The following is a 20,194-nucleotide window of genomic DNA, read 5'->3' as shown; positions in this document are numbered from 1 at the left end:
ATGAAGTGGGTTTGGAGTAAATGCATGTTATTAAATGTTGTCTTTTGTTGGACAATAAATGCTTCTCATGTTTTGGAAAGATGTTTGACGCGTGTTGTTTTTTCAAATGCACGTTATAAATGACTCAAACTCACAGTGCTTTCAGATGGAGCAGCGTTTACAGAGCCGTACATCAATGACAAACTGTGCATAAAAAAATAGTCGCAGCCTTTGCGATTTTAAAATCGCGATAAGCCATCTCGATTTAAGTGCGATTACATGGAAATTGCGATGAATCGTGCAGCCCTATTTTGGTACTATTTTCACAAGTTAGGTGTACATTTTCAAAACTCTTAATGCTAATATCACAACAGATCATCAAAAGTGCACTTTTTCAAATATGTCAGCATTGTTTCAATTGTGTTAGTACAATACACAAAATCACAAAGTATCCTTTTCTCTACACAAAATATCGGTTTCATCTAAACATTTGATTCACAGTAACAGCCTGTCATAAAGCTCTTACTATCAAACTTTTCATTTGCATCTCTTCTTGTATAGTTTAATACATTTGTCTATTATTTTAATGGTTTATCAATCAATCATTTGGTACACCTATAGATTTCTATAGATATTGATTCTATAGACAGTTTCTATAGAACTTGTTTGCAATTTCCGATATGTACAACCAAATGGAATGAATTCTTTATATAAGTGATTTATAGATAACAATAACCACAATGTTTAAAGTGTGTGCACAGTGCACGTATGTGTGTGTTTGTGGGTGTGATAGGGCGAGAGAGAGTGTGTGTGTGTGTGTGTGTGTGTGTTCATGTTTTTCTATCCCGGTGGGGACTTCAACCTGAATGCACACAGACTGTGTGTGTGTGTGTGTGTGTGTGTGTGAGAGAGAGAGAGAGAGAGAGAGAGAGAGAGAGAGAGAGAGAGAGAGAGAGAGAGAGAGAGAGAGAGTGTGTGTGTGTGTGTGTGTGTGAGAGAGAGAGAGTGTGTGTGTGTGTGTGTGTGTGTGTGAGAGAGAGAGAGAGAGAGAGAGAGAGTGTGTGTGAGAGAGAGAGAATGTTTGTGTGTGTGAGAGAGAGAGAGAGAGAGAGAGAGAGAGTGAGTGTGTGTGTGTGTGTGTGTGAGAGAGAGAGAGAGAGAGAGAGAGAGAGAGAGAGAGATGTTTACTGATTGATTTATTGAATTTATTGATTATTTGTGTATGTAATGTCCATTTATGTAATGGCCAATGCTTTGGCAATACTGTACAAGTCATGCCAATAAAGCTCATTTGAATTTGAATTTGAGAGAGAGAGAGAGAGAGAGAGAGAGAGAGAGAGAGAGAGAGAGAGAGAGAGAGAGAGAGAGAGAGAGAGAGAGAGAGAGAGTGTGTGTGTGTGTGTGTGTGTGTGTGAGAGAGAGAGAGAATGTTTGTGTGTGTGTTCGAGTCTTGTGAAGGTGAATATAAAGCGCTGTAGGCTAAAGTTAGTTTCAGGTTCGACTTTCGCCAGACATCAGTTTTCTTACAGAGACATCAATACCACGATTGGTTTTAGCAATATGCAACAACTGTATATCGACATGAAATATTAATTTCAAAATCACCAACGTGCATTAGAGCCGCATATTTACACCTGAGAATGTTTTGATGCCTAAGGGAACGTCTGCCAGTTCCCCCTTGCTTGTAGGAAGTTCCTATTGGTAAGACTGACTTACTACAGGTACATTTTTTTTTTTTTTTTTACAATTCTTCTTCATGTATACGACAATAATTTTCATAAAAGATGCAGTCATTCACCTAAAGTTTTTTTTTTCATGTTTCAAAGCTTGTAGTTGGAGTTACTACAGGTGAATAATGCAAAATCTCACCTGTAGTAAGTCAGTCTACTCACTAGGCATTTACTATAACTTTGTAAATATCGTTAATTTCCATGAATGATAAGATGTTTATATTTTTGGACTGTGAGCGGAATTTGCAGACAGTCCCTTTGACATGCTCTCTGCGCATGCGCACACCTGAGTTTAGTTTTTCTCGGAAGTCACAAACTCCTGCAAATCTATTGTTTCTCTTCTGGATAAGTTAAAGACTTTCACCGGTGGAGAATGACGTAGATGATTTTGTACCTGAAGTAAGACATAATCAAAAATGTATAGATATCATTTGTGAAACTTTGTGCGATATTTGATGTGCTCAACAGAAACGCGTTGAGACAACCATTATTAAAACAGGAAGAGACGTCAAAAACACGAAGGAATGTTGAATACAAACTCTCTAGGATGATTATGTAGATAAGAAAGACCAATAGATAATTCAGTATGTGAATCAATGTTGGTCAAAGTCTGCATCATGTCTAATTTTAAATATTTGCTGATAATTATGCTTCTATACACAGACGATATCCTCTCTGAAATCTGTTGCTATTTAAATAAGATCGTCGCGATAATGAATCACTAATGATGATTAATATCTTCTACCAGTAAACAATACTTCTCAATAGAGTAAATCAACAGAACAAATCATGCAGTTTCATATGATTATTAAACATACATGAGCACATGAAGCATCATCTAACATCATCTCCTGCTCCTTTATTATGGCGAATTTATTATGAACCTGAGATTAATTTTCACTTGTTTTGAGATCCTTCAGTATGATTTTCATATGTACAACACACACTATAGTGAGGCTTAAGGAGTGTCTTGAATGTTTCCTCTGATGATGATTATGGTTATTTGTGCAGAATGAGGCAAGTTTAAGTTAGCCAGAGATTTTCTTACAGTTCGGGTCCAAACCCACTCACCGCTTGTGTTAGGTTGATTTAGTTAATTATCAAGTAAAATATTAATTAAATGATCCTAAAAATGCATGATTACAGCTAGAAAGATTCAGACTTTGTTGCCGACAGTCCAAGTGTAGACTCTTCCATTTAAATATGCTTTTATTAGGCTAATCCAGCCACAGTGAGAACACACACACACACACATTTATTCTGGTTGTTGAAATGTTTGGCAGCAGATTGGCTCGACGTGACTGTGCTCATATTGCGCTGATGTACATGTGTGTGTTGCAGATTTCCCGGAGGTCCTCCTGAATGATGCGGATCCTGCTGTGGTTGTGTGTGTGTGTCCTGACGCTGGACTCGAGCGCGAGCCACACACTCTTCACATGTGAGCCGGTGCGAGTGCAGTGGTGTGTCCACATGCCCTACAACACCACCTTCTTCCCCAACATGCTGGAGCACTACGACCAGGACATCGCTGCGCTGAAGATGAAGGTGTGTGTGTGTGTGTGTGTGTGTGCTGGAGCACTACGACCAGGACATCGCTGCACTGAAGATGAAGGTGTGTGTGTGTGTGTGTGTGTGTGCTGGAGCACTACGACCAGGACATCGCTGCACTGAAGATGAAGGGGTGTGTGTGTGTGTGTGTGTGTGTGTGTGCTGGAGCACTACGACCAGGACATCGCTGCGCTGAAGATGAAGGTGTGTGTGTGTGTGTGTGTGTGTGTGGCTGTGTGCTGGAGCACTACGACCAGGACATCGCTGCACTGAAGATGAAGGTGTGTGTGTGTGTGTGTGTGTGTGTGTGTGTGTGTGCTGGAGCACTACGACCAGGACATCGCTGCGCTGAAGATGAAGGTGTGTGTGTGTGTGTGTGTGTGTGTGTGTGTGCTGGAGCACTACGACCAGGACATCGCTGCACTGAAGATGAAGGTGTGTGTGTGTGTGTGTGTGTGTGTGTGTGCTGGAGCACTACGACCAGGACATCGCTGCACTGAAGATGAAGGGGTGTGTGTGTGTGTGTGTGTGTGTGTGCTGGAGCACTACGACCAGGACATCGCTGCGCTGAAGATGAAGGTGTGTGTGTGTGTGTGTGTGTGTGTGTGTGGCTGTGTGCTGGAGCACTACGACCAGGACATCGCTGCACTGAAGATGAAGGTGTGTGTGTGTGTGTGTGTGTGTGTGTGTGTGTGCTGGAGCACTACGACCAGGACATCGCTGCACTGAAGATGAAGGTGTGTGTGTGTGTGTGTGTGTGCTGGAGCACTATGACCATGACATCGCTGCACTGAAGATGAAGGTGTGTGTGTGTGTGTGTGTGGTTGTGCTGGAGCACTACGACCAGGACATCGCTGCGCTGAAGATGAAGGTGTGTGTGTGTGTGTGTGTGTGTGTGTGTGTGTGTGTGTGTGTGTGTGTGTGTGCTGGAGCACTACGACCAGGACATCGCTGCACTGAAGATGAAGGTGTGTGTGTGTGTGTGTGTGTGTGTGTGTGTGTGTGCTGGAGCACTATGACCATGACATCGCTGCACTGAAGATGAAGATGAAGGTGTGTGTGTGTGTGTGGTTGTGCTGGAGCACTACGACCAGGACATCGCTGCGCTGAAGATGAAGGTGATGAAGGTCTTCTGCAGGCGTTGGACTCTGGCATCATTTAGTCGTGTCGATCTAACCCTGTATGATTGTGTCGTGGGGAACACTATGTTACTAAATGTTTTTTGTTCAGACAATGAAAATTTTTTTTTTTGCGCAGTATCCTTTGATATTGGATAACTGACATTTCAGACATAATGTCACCAGTTGCTTTGTCTGTTCTTGTTTTGCCAACGTAAATGGATCCAAACCACAGCACATCTCACAGGAGCAGAGATTCTAAGAAAGAAAGTAGCATATCTACTGCTGTAGACGACAGAACTTCTTTTCTTTGTTTTCGGACATGATATAAACACGTTATGTTTGTGATATACAGAAGTGCAGGAGAGTTTATTTCTGCATCAGTAACCCAGAGGACAAACTGACATTAAAGGGATAGTTCACCCAAAAATGAAAATTCTGTCATCATTTACTCACCCTCAAGTTGTTTCAAACCTTTAAGAATTTCTTTTTTCTGCTGAACACAAAAGAAGATATTTTGAAAAATGTCTGTAACCAAACAGTTGATGGACCCCATTAGGTCCCCTAACCCTAACCCAGAGGACAAACTGACATTAATATACTTCAACAGACAGCAGTGAGTTTATTCTCACCGCCTGTTAATGCATATCTTTCTCTCTCTTGTTGTTCTTCTCTCTGTAGCTCTTCATGCCGCTGGCCAGCCTGCGCTGTTCTCCAGACGTGCATCTGTTCCTGTGCCAGGCCTTCGTTCCCGAGTGCCGGGATCACACGCGTGTGCTGCACCCGTGCCGAGAGCGGTGTGAGCGAGTGCAGTCTGACTGTAGCAGAGACATGCTCACCTTCGGGATCAGCTGGCCGTCAGAGCTGCGCTGCGACCGGTGAGAACAACCAGCAGCGAATGCACACAGGACTGTTACACACACAGGACTGTTACACACACAGGACTGACTGTTACACACACAGGACTGTTACGCACACAGGACTGTTACGCACACAGGACTGTTACGCACACAGGACTGACTGTTACACACACAGGACTGTTACGCACACAGGACTGACTGTTACACACACAGGACTGTTACACACACAGGACTGACTGTTACACACACAGGACTGACTGTTACACACACAGGACTGTTACGCACACAGGACTGACTGTTACACACACAGGACTGTTACGCACACAGGACTGACTGTTACGCACACAGGACTGTTACGCACACAGGACTGTTACGCACACAGGACTGACTGTTACACACACAGGACTGTTACGCACACAGGACTGACTGTTACGCACACAGGACTGACTGTTACACACACAGGACTGACTGTTACACACACAGGACTGACTGTTACACACACAGGACTGACTGTTACGCACACAGGACTGACTGTTACACACACAGGACTGACTGTTACACACACAGGACTGTTACGCACACAGGACTGACTGTTACGCACACAGGACTGTTACACACACAGGACTGACTGTTACACACACAGGACTGACTGACACGCACACAGGACTGACTGTTACACACACAGGACTGACTGTTACACACACAGGACTGACTGTTACACACACAGGACTGACTGTTACGCACACAGGACTGACTGTTACGCACACAGGACTGACTGTTACACACACAGGACTGTTACGCACACAGGACTGTTACACACACAGGACTGACTGTTACACACACAGGACCAGGGTTGGGGAGTAACGGAATACATGTAACGGCGTTACGTAATCAGGATACAAAAATCCAGTAACTGTAATCCGTTACAGTTACGTCAAAAAACGTAGTAATCAGATTATAGTTACATTTTAAAAAAAGGGGGAATACTTTCAGGATTACAATGGTTTAATTTAAAACTAAATAAATAAGTATTTTGGCATAATAACACTATATTAAGCGCTGCTTGATTATACAGTAGTTCCTGGTTCTGTTGCCAGTAATGACTCACGTGTGCCACGCGCTGGTGAATGCGCAAATAACAGCTGTCTACAATCTCCTCAGACGCAGATTGAATCACTGCTGCTAGTAGAAACGACGCTGCCTGCGGGTAAAATCGCTTTTAATTCATGGAAATTCCGCTGCTATTTTGTAGAAATTAGGAGAGTATCTTTTTGTCCTTTCTTAATCTTTTCTCACGTAACGGGATGGGGAACTCCCACTGCCAACGCCACAAGTTCAGTCAGGCAAATTAAGAAAGATCACGGCTTTAGTCAACATGTAGGCCTATTTTAAAATAAACTAATATGTAGATTGTGTAAAAAATTTAAATGTTGTGTTTTTATTTTTTATTTAAAAATTAGTTACAAATAAAACAAAATAATCTGTAATACCATACATTAGCCACTAGATGTCTGTATAGCCCTTTACATAAATATATATTCAGGCCTGTGTGTATATTTTGAAAATATTGTAATGTACACTGAGCCAAATTCTTAATAAATAAAAGTTTTTTAATATTTTTTTTTATAATATTTCTTCTTGCTTGACTTTATTTATATACGTGACCTTGAAGTAATCCAAAAGTAATCAGTTACATTACTTTCATATTATAGTACTTGGATTACGTTACTGAATACTTTTTTTATGAAGTAATTTGTAACTGTAACGGAATACATTTTTAAAGTAATCCTCCCAAGCCTGCACAGGACTGACTGACACGCACACAGGACTGACTGTTACGCAGACAGGACTGACTGTTACACACACAGGACTGTTACGCACACAGGACTGACTGTTACGCACACAGGACTGTTACGCACACAGGACTGACTGTTACGCACACAGGACTGTTACGCACACAGGACTGTTACGCACACAGGACTGTTACGCACACAGGACTGACTGTTACGCACACAGGACTGTTACACACACAGGACTGTTACGCACACAGGACTGACTGTTACGCACACAGGACTGTTACGCACACAGGACTGTTACGCACACAGGACTGACTGTTACACACACAGGACTGACTGTTACACACACAGGACTGTTACGCACACAGGACTGTTACACACACAGGACTGACTGTTACACACACAGGACTGACTGACACGCACACAGGACTGACTGTTACGCAGACAGGACTGACTGTTACGCAGACAGGACTGTTACGCACACAGGACTGACTGTTACACACACAGGACTGACTGTTACACACACAGGACTGTTACGCACACATGACTGACTGTTACGCACACAGGACTGTTACGCACACAGGACTGTTACGCACACAGGACTGTTACGCACACAGGACTGACTGTTACACACACAGGACTGTTACGCACACAGGACTGTTACACACACAGGACTGACTGTTACACACAGGACTGACTGTTACACACACAGGACTGTTACGCACACAGGACTGTTACACACACAGGACTGACTGTTAGACACACAGGACTGACTGACACGCACACAGGACTGACTGTTACGCAGACAGGACTGACTGTTACACACACAGGACTGACTGACACGCACACAGGACTGACTGTTACACACACAGGACTGACTGTTACGCACACATGACTCTTACGCATGTTCTCCCATATTCGCGAACACCATCCCTCCCTGCAGATAAATTTATAAATGGTAAATTAATCCAAATCGCTATGAGTGTTAAATCATAGAATCCAGACAAATTATATCAGACAAGTTACCCAGAATTTCTGAGGAAATAAAATACATTTCATAAGACTCTACTATCTTATAATTATCTTAAATAATAATTAATAGATTAAGAGTAAAAATAAGTTAAGGTTTTATGAATTCAATTGATTAGACATGTTTGTTCAAATGGGAATTTATTTTTTCAAAAGGTAGACTCATACAAAAAACAGGACTGTTACGCACACAGGACTGACTGTTACACACACAGGACTGTTACACACACAGGACTGACTGTTACACACACAGGACTGACTGTTACACACACAGGACTGTTACGCACACAGGACTGACTGTTACACACACAGGACTGTTACGCACACAGGACTGACTGTTACGCACACAGGACTGTTACGCACACAGGACTGTTACGCACACAGGACTGACTGTTACACACACAGGACTGTTACGCACACAGGACTGACTGTTACGCACACAGGACTGACTGTTACACACACAGGACTGACTGTTACACACACAGGACTGACTGTTACACACACAGGACTGACTGTTACGCACACAGGACTGACTGTTACACACACAGGACTGACTGTTACACACACAGGACTGTTACGCACACAGGACTGACTGTTACGCACACAGGACTGTTACACACACAGGACTGACTGTTACACACACAGGACTGACTGACACGCACACAGGACTGACTGTTACACACACAGGACTGACTGTTACACACACAGGACTGACTGTTACACACACAGGACTGACTGTTACGCACACAGGACTGACTGTTACGCACACAGGACTGACTGTTACACACACAGGACTGTTACGCACACAGGACTGTTACACACACAGGACTGACTGTTACACACACAGGACCAGGGTTGGGGAGTAACGGAATACATGTAACGGCGTTACGTAATCAGGATACAAAAATCCAGTAACTGTAATCCGTTACAGTTACGTCAAAAAACGTAGTAATCAGATTATAGTTACATTTTAAAAAAAGGGGGAATACTTTCAGGATTACAATGGTTTAATTTAAAACTAAATAAATAAGTATTTTGGCATAATAACACTATATTAAGCGCTGCTTGATTATACAGTAGTTCCTGGTTCTGTTGCCAGTAATGACTCACGTGTGCCACGCGCTGGTGAATGCGCAAATAACAGCTGTCTACAATCTCCTCAGACGCAGATTGAATCACTGCTGCTAGTAGAAACGACGCTGCCTGCGGGTAAAATCGCTTTTAATTCATGGAAATTCCGCTGCTATTTTGTAGAAATTAGGAGAGTATCTTTTTGTCCTTTCTTAATCTTTTCTCACGTAACGGGATGGGGAACTCCCACTGCCAACGCCACAAGTTCAGTCAGGCAAATTAAGAAAGATCACGGCTTTAGTCAACATGTAGGCCTATTTTAAAATAAACTAATATGTAGATTGTGTAAAAAATTTAAATGTTGTGTTTTTATTTTTTATTTAAAAATTAGTTACAAATAAAACAAAATAATCTGTAATACCATACATTAGCCACTAGATGTCTGTATAGCCCTTTACATAAATATATATTCAGGCCTGTGTGTATATTTTGAAAATATTGTAATGTACACTGAGCCAAATTCTTAATAAATAAAAGTTTTTTAATATTTTTTTTTATAATATTTCTTCTTGCTTGACTTTATTTATATACGTGACCTTGAAGTAATCCAAAAGTAATCAGTTACATTACTTTCATATTATAGTACTTGGATTACGTTACTGAATACTTTTTTTATGAAGTAATTTGTAACTGTAACGGAATACATTTTTAAAGTAATCCTCCCAAGCCTGCACAGGACTGACTGACACGCACACAGGACTGACTGTTACGCAGACAGGACTGACTGTTACACACACAGGACTGTTACGCACACAGGACTGACTGTTACGCACACAGGACTGTTACGCACACAGGACTGACTGTTACGCACACAGGACTGTTACGCACACAGGACTGTTACGCACACAGGACTGTTACGCACACAGGACTGACTGTTACGCACACAGGACTGTTACACACACAGGACTGTTACGCACACAGGACTGACTGTTACGCACACAGGACTGTTACGCACACAGGACTGTTACGCACACAGGACTGACTGTTACACACACAGGACTGACTGTTACACACACAGGACTGTTACGCACACAGGACTGTTACACACACAGGACTGACTGTTACACACACAGGACTGACTGACACGCACACAGGACTGACTGTTACGCAGACAGGACTGACTGTTACGCAGACAGGACTGTTACGCACACAGGACTGACTGTTACACACACAGGACTGACTGTTACACACACAGGACTGTTACGCACACATGACTGACTGTTACGCACACAGGACTGTTACGCACACAGGACTGTTACGCACACAGGACTGTTACGCACACAGGACTGTTACGCACACAGGACTGACTGTTACACACACAGGACTGTTACGCACACAGGACTGTTACACACACAGGACTGACTGTTACACACAGGACTGACTGTTACACACACAGGACTGTTACGCACACAGGACTGTTACACACACAGGACTGACTGTTAGACACACAGGACTGACTGACACGCACACAGGACTGACTGTTACGCAGACAGGACTGACTGTTACACACACAGGACTGACTGACACGCACACAGGACTGACTGTTACACACACAGGACTGACTGTTACGCACACATGACTCTTACGCATGTTCTCCCATATTCGCGAACACCATCCCTCCCTGCAGATAAATTTATAAATGGTAAATTAATCCAAATCGCTATGAGTGTTAAATCATAGAATCCAGACAAATTATATCAGACAAGTTACCCAGAATTTCTGAGGAAATAAAATACATTTCATAAGACTCTACTATCTTATAATTATCTTAAATAATAATTAATAGATTAAGAGTAAAAATAAGTTAAGGTTTTATGAATTCAATTGATTAGACATGTTTGTTCAAATGGGAATTTATTTTTTCAAAAGGTAGACTCATACAAAAAAGTTTTTTTTTTTCATTAAAAAAGTTTGTTTTAATAAACCATATGTTCAACCAAAAAACCCTATCTGTTTTCATTAATTTAAGGGCCATTGTAGCAGATGATTAAAATAATAATAATGATTGTTTAATACCGTATATCATGAAACCGTGATATTTTCTGAGACGATTATCATACCGTGAAAATCTCATACCGTTACAACCCTAACGCACACAGGACTGACTGTTACACACACAGGACTGACTATTACACACACAGGACTGACTGTTACACACACAGGACTGACTGTTACGCACACAGGACTGACTGTTACGCACACAGGACTGACTGTTACACACACAGGACTGACTGTTACACACACAGGACTGACTGACACGCACACAGGACTGACTGACACACACACAGGACTGACTGTTAGGCACACAGGACTGACTGACACACACACAGGACTGACTGACACGCACACAGGACTGACTGTTACGCACACAGGACTGACTGTTACACACACAGGACTGACTGTTACACACACAGGACTGACTGTTACACACACAGGACTGACTGACACGCACACAGGACTGACTGACACACACACAGGACTGACTGTTAGGCACACAGGACTGACTGACACACACACACAGGACTGACTGACACACACACAGGACTGACTGTTAGGCACACAGGACTGACTGACACACACACAGGACTGACTGACACGCACACAGGACTGACTGTTAGGCACACAGGACTGACTGACACGCACACAGGACTGACTGTTAGGCACATAGGACTGACTGACACACACACAGGACTGACTGACACACACACAGGACTGACTGTTACGCACACAGGACTGACTGTTACGCACACAGGACTGACTGTTACGCACACAGGACTGACTGACACACACACAGGACTGACTGACACACGCACAGGACTGACTGTTACGCACACAGGACTGACTGTTACGCACACAGGACTGACTGTTACGCACACAGGACTGACTGTTACACACACAGGACTGACTGTTACACACACAGGACTGACTGACACACACACAGGACTGACTGTTACACACACAGGACTGACTGACACGCACACAGGACTGACTGTTACACACAGGACTGACTGTTACACACACAGGACTGACTGACACACACACAGGACTGACTGTTACACACACAGGACTGACTGACACACACACAGGACTGACTGACACGCACACAGGACTGACTGACACGCACACAGGACTGACTGTTAGGCACACAGGACTGACTGACACACACACAGGACTGACTGACACGCACACAGGACTGACTGTTAGGCACACAGGACTGACTGACACACACACAGGACTGACTGTTACGCACACAGGACTGACTGACACACACACAGGACTGACTGACACGCACACAGGACTGACTGACACGCACACAGGACTGACTGTTAGGCACACAGGACTGACTGACACGCACACAGGACTGACTGACACACACACAGGACTGACTGTTACGCACACAGGACTGACTGACACACACACAGGACTGACTGACACACACACAGGACTGACTGACACACACACAGGACTGACTGTTACGCACACAGGACTGACTGACACGCACACAGGACTGACTGTTACGCACACAGGACTGACTGACACGCACACAGGACTGACTGTTACGCACACAGGACTGACTGACACGCACACAGGACTGACTGTTACGCACACAGGACTGACTGACACACACACAGGACTGACTGACACACACACAGGACTGACTGACACACACACAGGACTGACTGTTACGCACACAGGACTGACTGACACACACACAGGACTGACTGTTACGCACACAGGACTGACTGACACGCACACAGGACTGACTGTTACGCACACAGGACTGACTGTTACACACACAGGACTGACTGTTACGCACACAGGACTGACTGACTGACACACACACACACACACAGGACTGACTGTTACACACACAGGACTGACTGACTGTTACGCACACAGGACTGACTGTTACGCACACAGGACTGACTGACACACACACAGGACTGACTGACACACGCACAGGACTGACTGTTACGCACACAGGACTGACTGTTACGCACACAGGACTGACTGTTACGCACACAGGACTGACTGTTACACACACAGGACTGACTGTTACACACACAGGACTGACTGACACACACACAGGACTGACTGTTACACACACAGGACTGACTGACACGCACACAGGACTGACTGTTACACACAGGACTGACTGTTACACACACAGGACTGACTGACACACACACAGGACTGACTGTTACACACACAGGACTGACTGACACACACACAGGACTGACTGACACGCACACAGGACTGACTGACACGCACACAGGACTGACTGTTAGGCACACAGGACTGACTGACACACACACAGGACTGACTGACACGCACACAGGACTGACTGTTAGGCACACAGGACTGACTGACACACACACAGGACTGACTGTTACGCACACAGGACTGACTGACACACACACAGGACTGACTGACACGCACACAGGACTGACTGACACGCACACAGGACTGACTGTTAGGCACACAGGACTGACTGACACGCACACAGGACTGACTGACACACACACAGGACTGACTGTTACGCACACAGGACTGACTGACACACACACAGGACTGACTGACACACACACAGGACTGACTGACACACACACAGGACTGACTGTTACGCACACAGGACTGACTGACACGCACACAGGACTGACTGTTACGCACACAGGACTGACTGACACGCACACAGGACTGACTGTTACGCACACAGGACTGACTGACACGCACACAGGACTGACTGTTACGCACACAGGACTGACTGACACACACACAGGACTGACTGACACACACACAGGACTGACTGACACACACACAGGACTGACTGTTACGCACACAGGACTGACTGACACACACACAGGACTGACTGTTACGCACACAGGACTGACTGACACGCACACAGGACTGACTGTTACGCACACAGGACTGACTGTTACACACACAGGACTGACTGTTACGCACACAGGACTGACTGACTGACACACACACACACACACAGGACTGACTGTTACACACACAGGACTGACTGACACACACACAGGACTGACTGACACACACACAGGACTGACTGTTACACACAGGACTGACTGTTACACACACAGGACTGACTGACACACACACAGGACTGACTGTTACACACACAGGACTGACTGACACACACACACAGGACTGACTGACACGCACACAGGACTGACTGTTACACACACAGGACTGACTGTTACACACACAGGACTGACTGTTACACACACAGGACTGACTGTTTCGCACACAGGACTGATTGTTACACACACAGGACTGACTGTTACACACACAGGACTGACTGTTACACACACAGGACTGAGTGTTACGCACACAGGACTGACTGTTACACACACAGGACTGACTGACACGCACACAGGACTGACTGTTACACACTCAGGACGGTGGCTGGTGGCATAAACTGCTAAGACTTGTGTTACATGTTGGTCATAAAACATTTTTTTTAAGACTGTTCATAACTTTTTTAAGTCAGTTATATAAAAACGTTTGTTTTTAAAAAACAGTTATATAAAAAATTTGACACTGAAAAGCAAGACTGTAAATCTCTAACTAACTGCTGGTTGGTCACACTCTTAACATAATGACTGTGTTTATGCAACTCGCCCCAGGCCTATGTATGTTTTCAGAGCTGTACATTTTTATGATATGTATGTTGTTTTTTCCAGATTGGAATCGTGTCGCTTTTCTCCAAACGGTTCTGCCGTCTCAGCCGTAGAGGAATTGACCACGTCCAAAAGCTCTCCGTCATCTGGTCGAGATCTGGGGTTCTGGTGTCCGCTGCATCTGAAGACTCGGCCCGGTCAGGCCGGCTCTTTCCTCGGGGCTCAAGACTGCGCTCCGCCCTGCGACAATATGTTCCTGAAACCACACGAGGTTCACTTGGCTAAGACCTTCATCGGCGTGTGTTCCGCCGTGTGCTTGTGTGCAACTCTCTTCACATCTCTCACCTTCCTCATCGATGTCCAGAGGTTCCGCTACCCCGAGCGGCCCATCATCTTCTACTCTGTCTGCTACACTTTAGTCTCTCTGGTGTATTTCATTGGTTTTCTGCTGGATACGGAGGTGGCGTGTGTGGAGCCGAGTGTGCCGGGCCGCGTGGCTACGGTGGTGCTAGGAGCCCAGAGCCGCGGCTGCTCGCTGCTCTTCATGCTGCTCTACTTCTGCTCTACCGCAGGGATGGTGTGGTGGGTCATCCTCACCATCACATGGTTTCTGGCCGCAGGGCCTAAGTGGAGCTGCGAGGCCATCGAGAAGAAGGCGGTGTGGTTCCACGCGGTGGCCTGGGGTCTCCCCGGAGCGCTAACGGTCTCGCTGCTAGCGCTGGGGAAGGTGGAAGGAGACGGCCTCAGCGGTGTGTGCTTCGTCGGCCTGTACGATCTGGCAGCGCTGCGCTGGTTCGTCGTGGCACCGCTAGCCCTCGGTGTTCTGATCGGCCTGTCGCTGCTGCTCGCCGGCATCGTGTCTCTGAACCACGTGCGTCAGGTGATCCAGCACGACGAGCGCAACCAGGAGAAGCTGAAGAAGTTCATGATCCGCATCGGCGTGTTCAGCGGCCTGTACCTGCTGCCGCTGCTGGCGCTGCTCGGCTGCTACCTGTATGAACAAGCCCAACGCGAGTCCTGGGAGAACAGCTGGATCCGCCGGCACTGCCAGGAGTTCAGCATCCCCTGCTCCCGCCGCGTGAGACTCCCTAACCCTAACCTTAACCCTGACCCTTAACCCTAACCCTTAAAGGTATTGCGGAGGATTTTCTTTTTCCGGGTGGATCATCAAGACTATTGGTCCTCCTAGTTGTCAATCATTCTGGTGATATGTTTACGTAAGGCCGCCGTACGTGCTCGTCCCTAGGTAGTTTTCGCTTTCTGCACATGCACACTTTCGGGTGTATGTGTGTGGTGAGCTACGGTTTCAGCCATTCATTGAAGCTCGCCGTTCTCACCGGGTTTTTTGAAAATGTCTGAGGGTCGCAAGAGAAAAAGTGTCTACGAATTGTATGACAAGAAGAGAAAGGTCTCTGAAGAAAGAAACAAGACCAGAGTGTTTTTGGGAGAATATTTCACACGCTGGCGTGCGCTAAAAGCACAGGTTGGGCTTCCCACTGATGCCTCAGTCGCGAAGTTTCTACTCGACAGGTAAAGGAAAGTAGGCTTGTATGAGCCATGCCAACAGCAACTTGTAAACAGAGCGTGCACGAGGAGAACTAGGCTCGTGCATGCTCTCTCGTGCACACGTTTAATGGGCGTTCCCTCTCGGGAGCAGGTAGAGTGATGCGCATGTGCATTTTTTCAAAAAGTGGAGAGGGCGGTTCTTTTCTAAAATTCGGGAAAATCCTCCGCTATACCTTTAACCTTAACCTTAACCCTAACCCTATCCCTCTGGCACAGTACCAGTGCTTATAGTCTCTCACTGACCTGCTGTTTGCTTTGTTGTAGAGTGTGGATGTGGAGCGGCCCGAGCTCTCCCTGTTCCTCATGAAGTATCTGATGACACTGGTGGTGGGAATATCAGCCGTGTTCTGGGTCAGCAGTAAGAAGACCTGCTGGGAGTGGGCCTCATTCTTCAAGAGAACGCGCAAGAAAGAGTGAGGACGCTCTCTCTAACCCTAATGCTGAGTTCACACTGCATGATTACTCGTCAGATAACTGTTGTCTTCACACTGCAGGAGTATCTGTGGCAGCGTTCAGTCTCACTGCATGGCTTTATAATAGGAAAAATCACAGACAACTTTGTCTGGTCCGCAAACGACGTTTCACAACCAAACACATGCGAGAAGTGATAAGGAAATAACGCAAGATCATGCGTGCGTCAGACTGGAGTTCTCGCGCGAGACTGAAATTGTTATTAAAAATAATAGCCTGCAAGTAGCTTGTGATCCAAATTGTCTGTGCGCTGATTTGCAGCGAAAGTGAGAAAAAGAAAAACGGATTATGCAGGAGGAAATGTTTGGGGAGACGCGGGGAGCAGGACTGTGTGTTAAACCCAAGAGAGTTGGGGATAAATAAATCATTTAGCAATGTGCTGCTGGTCAAGCAAATGTTTGTGCTTTGTTTCTGTTTGATATAATTGTAAAGCTTATGTGTAATTGTGATATTGTGGTCTGTAACTCCTCCCTGAACTTCCCGCTGCCCTGTATCTTGCTCTCTCATTGGCTGTCGGTCATCGCCGATGAGGTTTCAGTCACACAGCAGGTCCAGATATTTAGCATGTCAAATATCTCAGGGGCGTTTGCGTCTCATCAGTGATTCTCTCAGATCGCGTCTTTGATAACTCACTCTGTGTGATTGTCACTCGCGTGAACGAGCACCGATTTGCCTCCGATTTCAGGCATCTTTCAGCGACAGAAAATCGTGCTAAAATCGTGCAGTGTGAACTCGCCATAACTCAACTCAACTGTTTGTGGCTTTGCAAATCTGTCATAGAGGGTATTGTCAGACTGTCATGTTATCCACTTCCAGCATCACCTGATCTGACCAGTGTGTGCGTGTGTAAAACTGAACGGGTGTGTGTGTGTGTGTGTGCTTCAGTCCCATCAGCGAGAGCCGGCGTGTCCTGCAGGAGTCCTGCGAGTTCTTCCTCAAACACAACAGCCGTGTCCAACAGCACAAGTCCAAACACTACAAGTCCTCCTCACACAAGCTCAAGGTCGTGTCCAAGTCCACGGGCACCAGCACAGGCATGCACACGCCCGTCACCGGTAACCATGACAACACACTTGTCTCCGGTAACCATGACAACACACCCATCTCTACGGCGTTCCACAACCACAGTGTGTGTGATGTGCCTGGTACCTCTGAACGCATCGGGTCGACGGAGAGACGCAGTAAAGTCGACGCTGAAAGCGCACACAGGTTCATGTTTTATATTATGTGGATTATTTGAATTTATTCTGTTTAGATGATACAACCTTTCCACTGGGAACATCAGTACTAACAATTCATTCAATCTACTGACTGAACTGACGTATTAAAATGAAAGCAGATGCATCAGTTCACTGTTTTGTTTGTTACCGTCATCTGCATTCAAATCAAGGCTGTATTACTTGAGTTAGGGTTAGACTAGTCTATCCATGGCCATTTCTTTATTTAACTCTAATAGCTGTCATGGCTTGATTTACGTGTGGCATCCACAGACACTTTTACTTTCATCCACCTTATTTCAAACATCAGAGCGTAAGAGATCATGTGTCCTAGTTCCCGTGTCTTTCAGCCTGTAATGCTGATGGATAATGCAAACTGGGATTTCTGACCATATTATTTTAATGTGTTGTCGTAACCATGAACACGCTGGTTTGTAGCTTAAATAGTTTAACCGTTTACTGCACTTTATTCTTCTAGTTATTCCTTGTAGTGGCTAATGAATCAGAAGTCTCACACATTCACAGAAAATGGCTTGCTTTATAAGGTGGATATGGAGGAATTTTTATAAGTGCTTTGACAAAAATACAAGCTTCACATTTCAGAAACTCTTTTGCCCTACAGCTTTCCAGACAGATAGATGAACTTGTTGAGCCTGCCCTGCAATATTCCTTTTATTCGTCAGATCTCAACAAATGTTTCGTTTTTCCTACTGCTTTTGACACCTACTTTTATTGCGTTTTGAAGGTTGACACCCAAAGATGAAGTGCTGGAGGCTGGCCAGAGCTCCGCCCACTGCAGCAGGAGCAGCCAATGAGAGCTCAGGGTGAGGCGTCTGGCTCCGCCCACTGCAGCAGCAGCCAATGAGAGCTCAGGCAGAGTCTTCTGGCTCCGCCCCCCACAGTCTCTGTGCTTTTCATTATGATGTCCACAGCGCTGGAATCTGTTTTAAAGGTTATAATGTTCGCGCAGCTGATGCTTCACACAGGATCCGTCTCGACTGACAGTTTTATGAGTTTTATTTGCTGCTGCCGGAACAGGATTGCACATTCATAACACTTCTCTAAGTCATTCATCACTGGAAAAGTCTTAACACTGACACTTCTGACCTGAATCTTTAAACAAAAGCAACAGATAAGATTCACTCTTAAAGCAGAATTTCTACAGAATTTGCACGAGTGCTCTGACTGTACGCCAAAAACAAAATACAGCAATAGTGTTTACTCGTATTAACTTTCTCTGCCTTAAAGTAAAACTTACTCTTCAAATTATAATCATGAAGATTAAGGTATTTAACATTTCAGTTTTATCTCAGCTTTTCTTTTTGCATAGCTTTGCTAAAATGTATTTTTAATATGTATGATATATAGACCTTAGTCAGTGTTTTTGGCAGGAATGAAAGTGAGGCTGTGAAAGACTCAAGGACAGTGTGTTCAATGGATCGGACTGCTGTTTAACAACATGCTGACAAACATCTTTCAAAGACCAAAATCTGTAGAGAAAAACTCCATAAAACATGGAAAGTTATGTGATCTAGTACCTTTATACACTACTTTTGTATTGTAAAGACTTTAGTCGTTTTCATCTGTCCAATTCAATATGTATAAGGTTTATTGATGTTCATTATTATGCCAGTTGTTTAGGGTTTTTTGCACCTTGTTTAGTTACAAAAAATACTTTTAAAGACTCATATCCTACACGATCCCTATGTAAACGTGCACAACAACATCGGGTGGAGGAGAGAATAGGTCACTTGATAGATTTGGATTATCATTGTATTAATAATTGCAATTGTGTGATGAATCCTGCAGAAGAATTACTGCCGTCTCTGTCTGTCATATATTTTACTATAATATGTTCATAGCACAAACTTTATCTTATCAAAATAAAGTCCGTAGAAAAGCATCAGTGCAAAGCTTTTTAGCCTGTGGTCTTTATTCCTCACATCCTGATGTTTGTGTATGACTAAAAATATCAGAACTGTAGATTGTTTTGAGGACACAATGTACATTACTGTTGAATATCATTGTTCTTAGGAATAATCACCCCAAAGTATAAATTATTCCTCATATTGGTCCAAACCTGAATGATTTTCTTCACTAAAGG

At 44.7% G+C, this 20,194-nt stretch overlaps 1 protein-coding gene across 2 annotated transcripts; it reads left to right on the top strand.

Moving 5' to 3' along the window:
* The first annotated feature begins 1,963 nt into the window (after nt 1–1,963).
* On the top strand, nt 1,964–19,993 carry fzd6 (frizzled class receptor 6). 2 transcript variants are annotated; one of them, XM_084431538.1, is made up of 7 exons: nt 1,964–2,108; nt 3,051–3,254; nt 5,057–5,253; nt 14,900–15,914; nt 16,667–16,815; nt 17,759–18,082; nt 18,836–19,993. In XM_084431538.1, the coding sequence occupies exons 2-7, from the start codon at nt 3,072–3,074 to the stop codon at nt 18,903–18,905; spliced, it is 1,938 nt and encodes a 645-aa protein (XP_084287664.1). In that variant the 5' UTR covers nt 1,964–2,108; nt 3,051–3,071; the 3' UTR covers nt 18,906–19,993. The 2 variants fall into 2 exon arrangements, with proteins under 2 accessions (XP_084287664.1, XP_084287665.1); XM_084431539.1 differs by lacking the exons at nt 1,964–2,108; nt 3,051–3,254 and adding an exon at nt 4,268–4,375.
* Nucleotides 19,994–20,194: the final 201 nt, after the last annotated feature.

Source organism: Rutilus rutilus, assembly GCF_951802725.1.
Source record: "Rutilus rutilus genome assembly, chromosome: 15".
NCBI classification, from domain to species: Eukaryota; Metazoa; Chordata; class Actinopteri; order Cypriniformes; family Leuciscidae; genus Rutilus; species Rutilus rutilus.
Note: the sequence above shows the minus strand (reverse complement) of the source record. Positions and strands in the feature narration are given on the sequence as shown.

Excerpts from the sequence above, each read along its gene's own strand:
- fzd6 (XM_084431538.1), top strand. The coding sequence starts at position 3,072 with ATGATGCGGATCCTGCTGTGGTTGTGTGTGTGTGTCCTGACGCTGGAC. Across the intron at positions 5,254-14,899 it reads TCAGAGCTGCGCTGCGACCG|ATTGGAATCGTGTCGCTTTT; the intron begins GTGAGAACAACC and ends TGTTTTTTCCAG. Across the intron at positions 16,816-17,758 it reads AAGAGAACGCGCAAGAAAGA|TCCCATCAGCGAGAGCCGGC; the intron begins GTGAGGACGCTC and ends TGTGTGCTTCAG.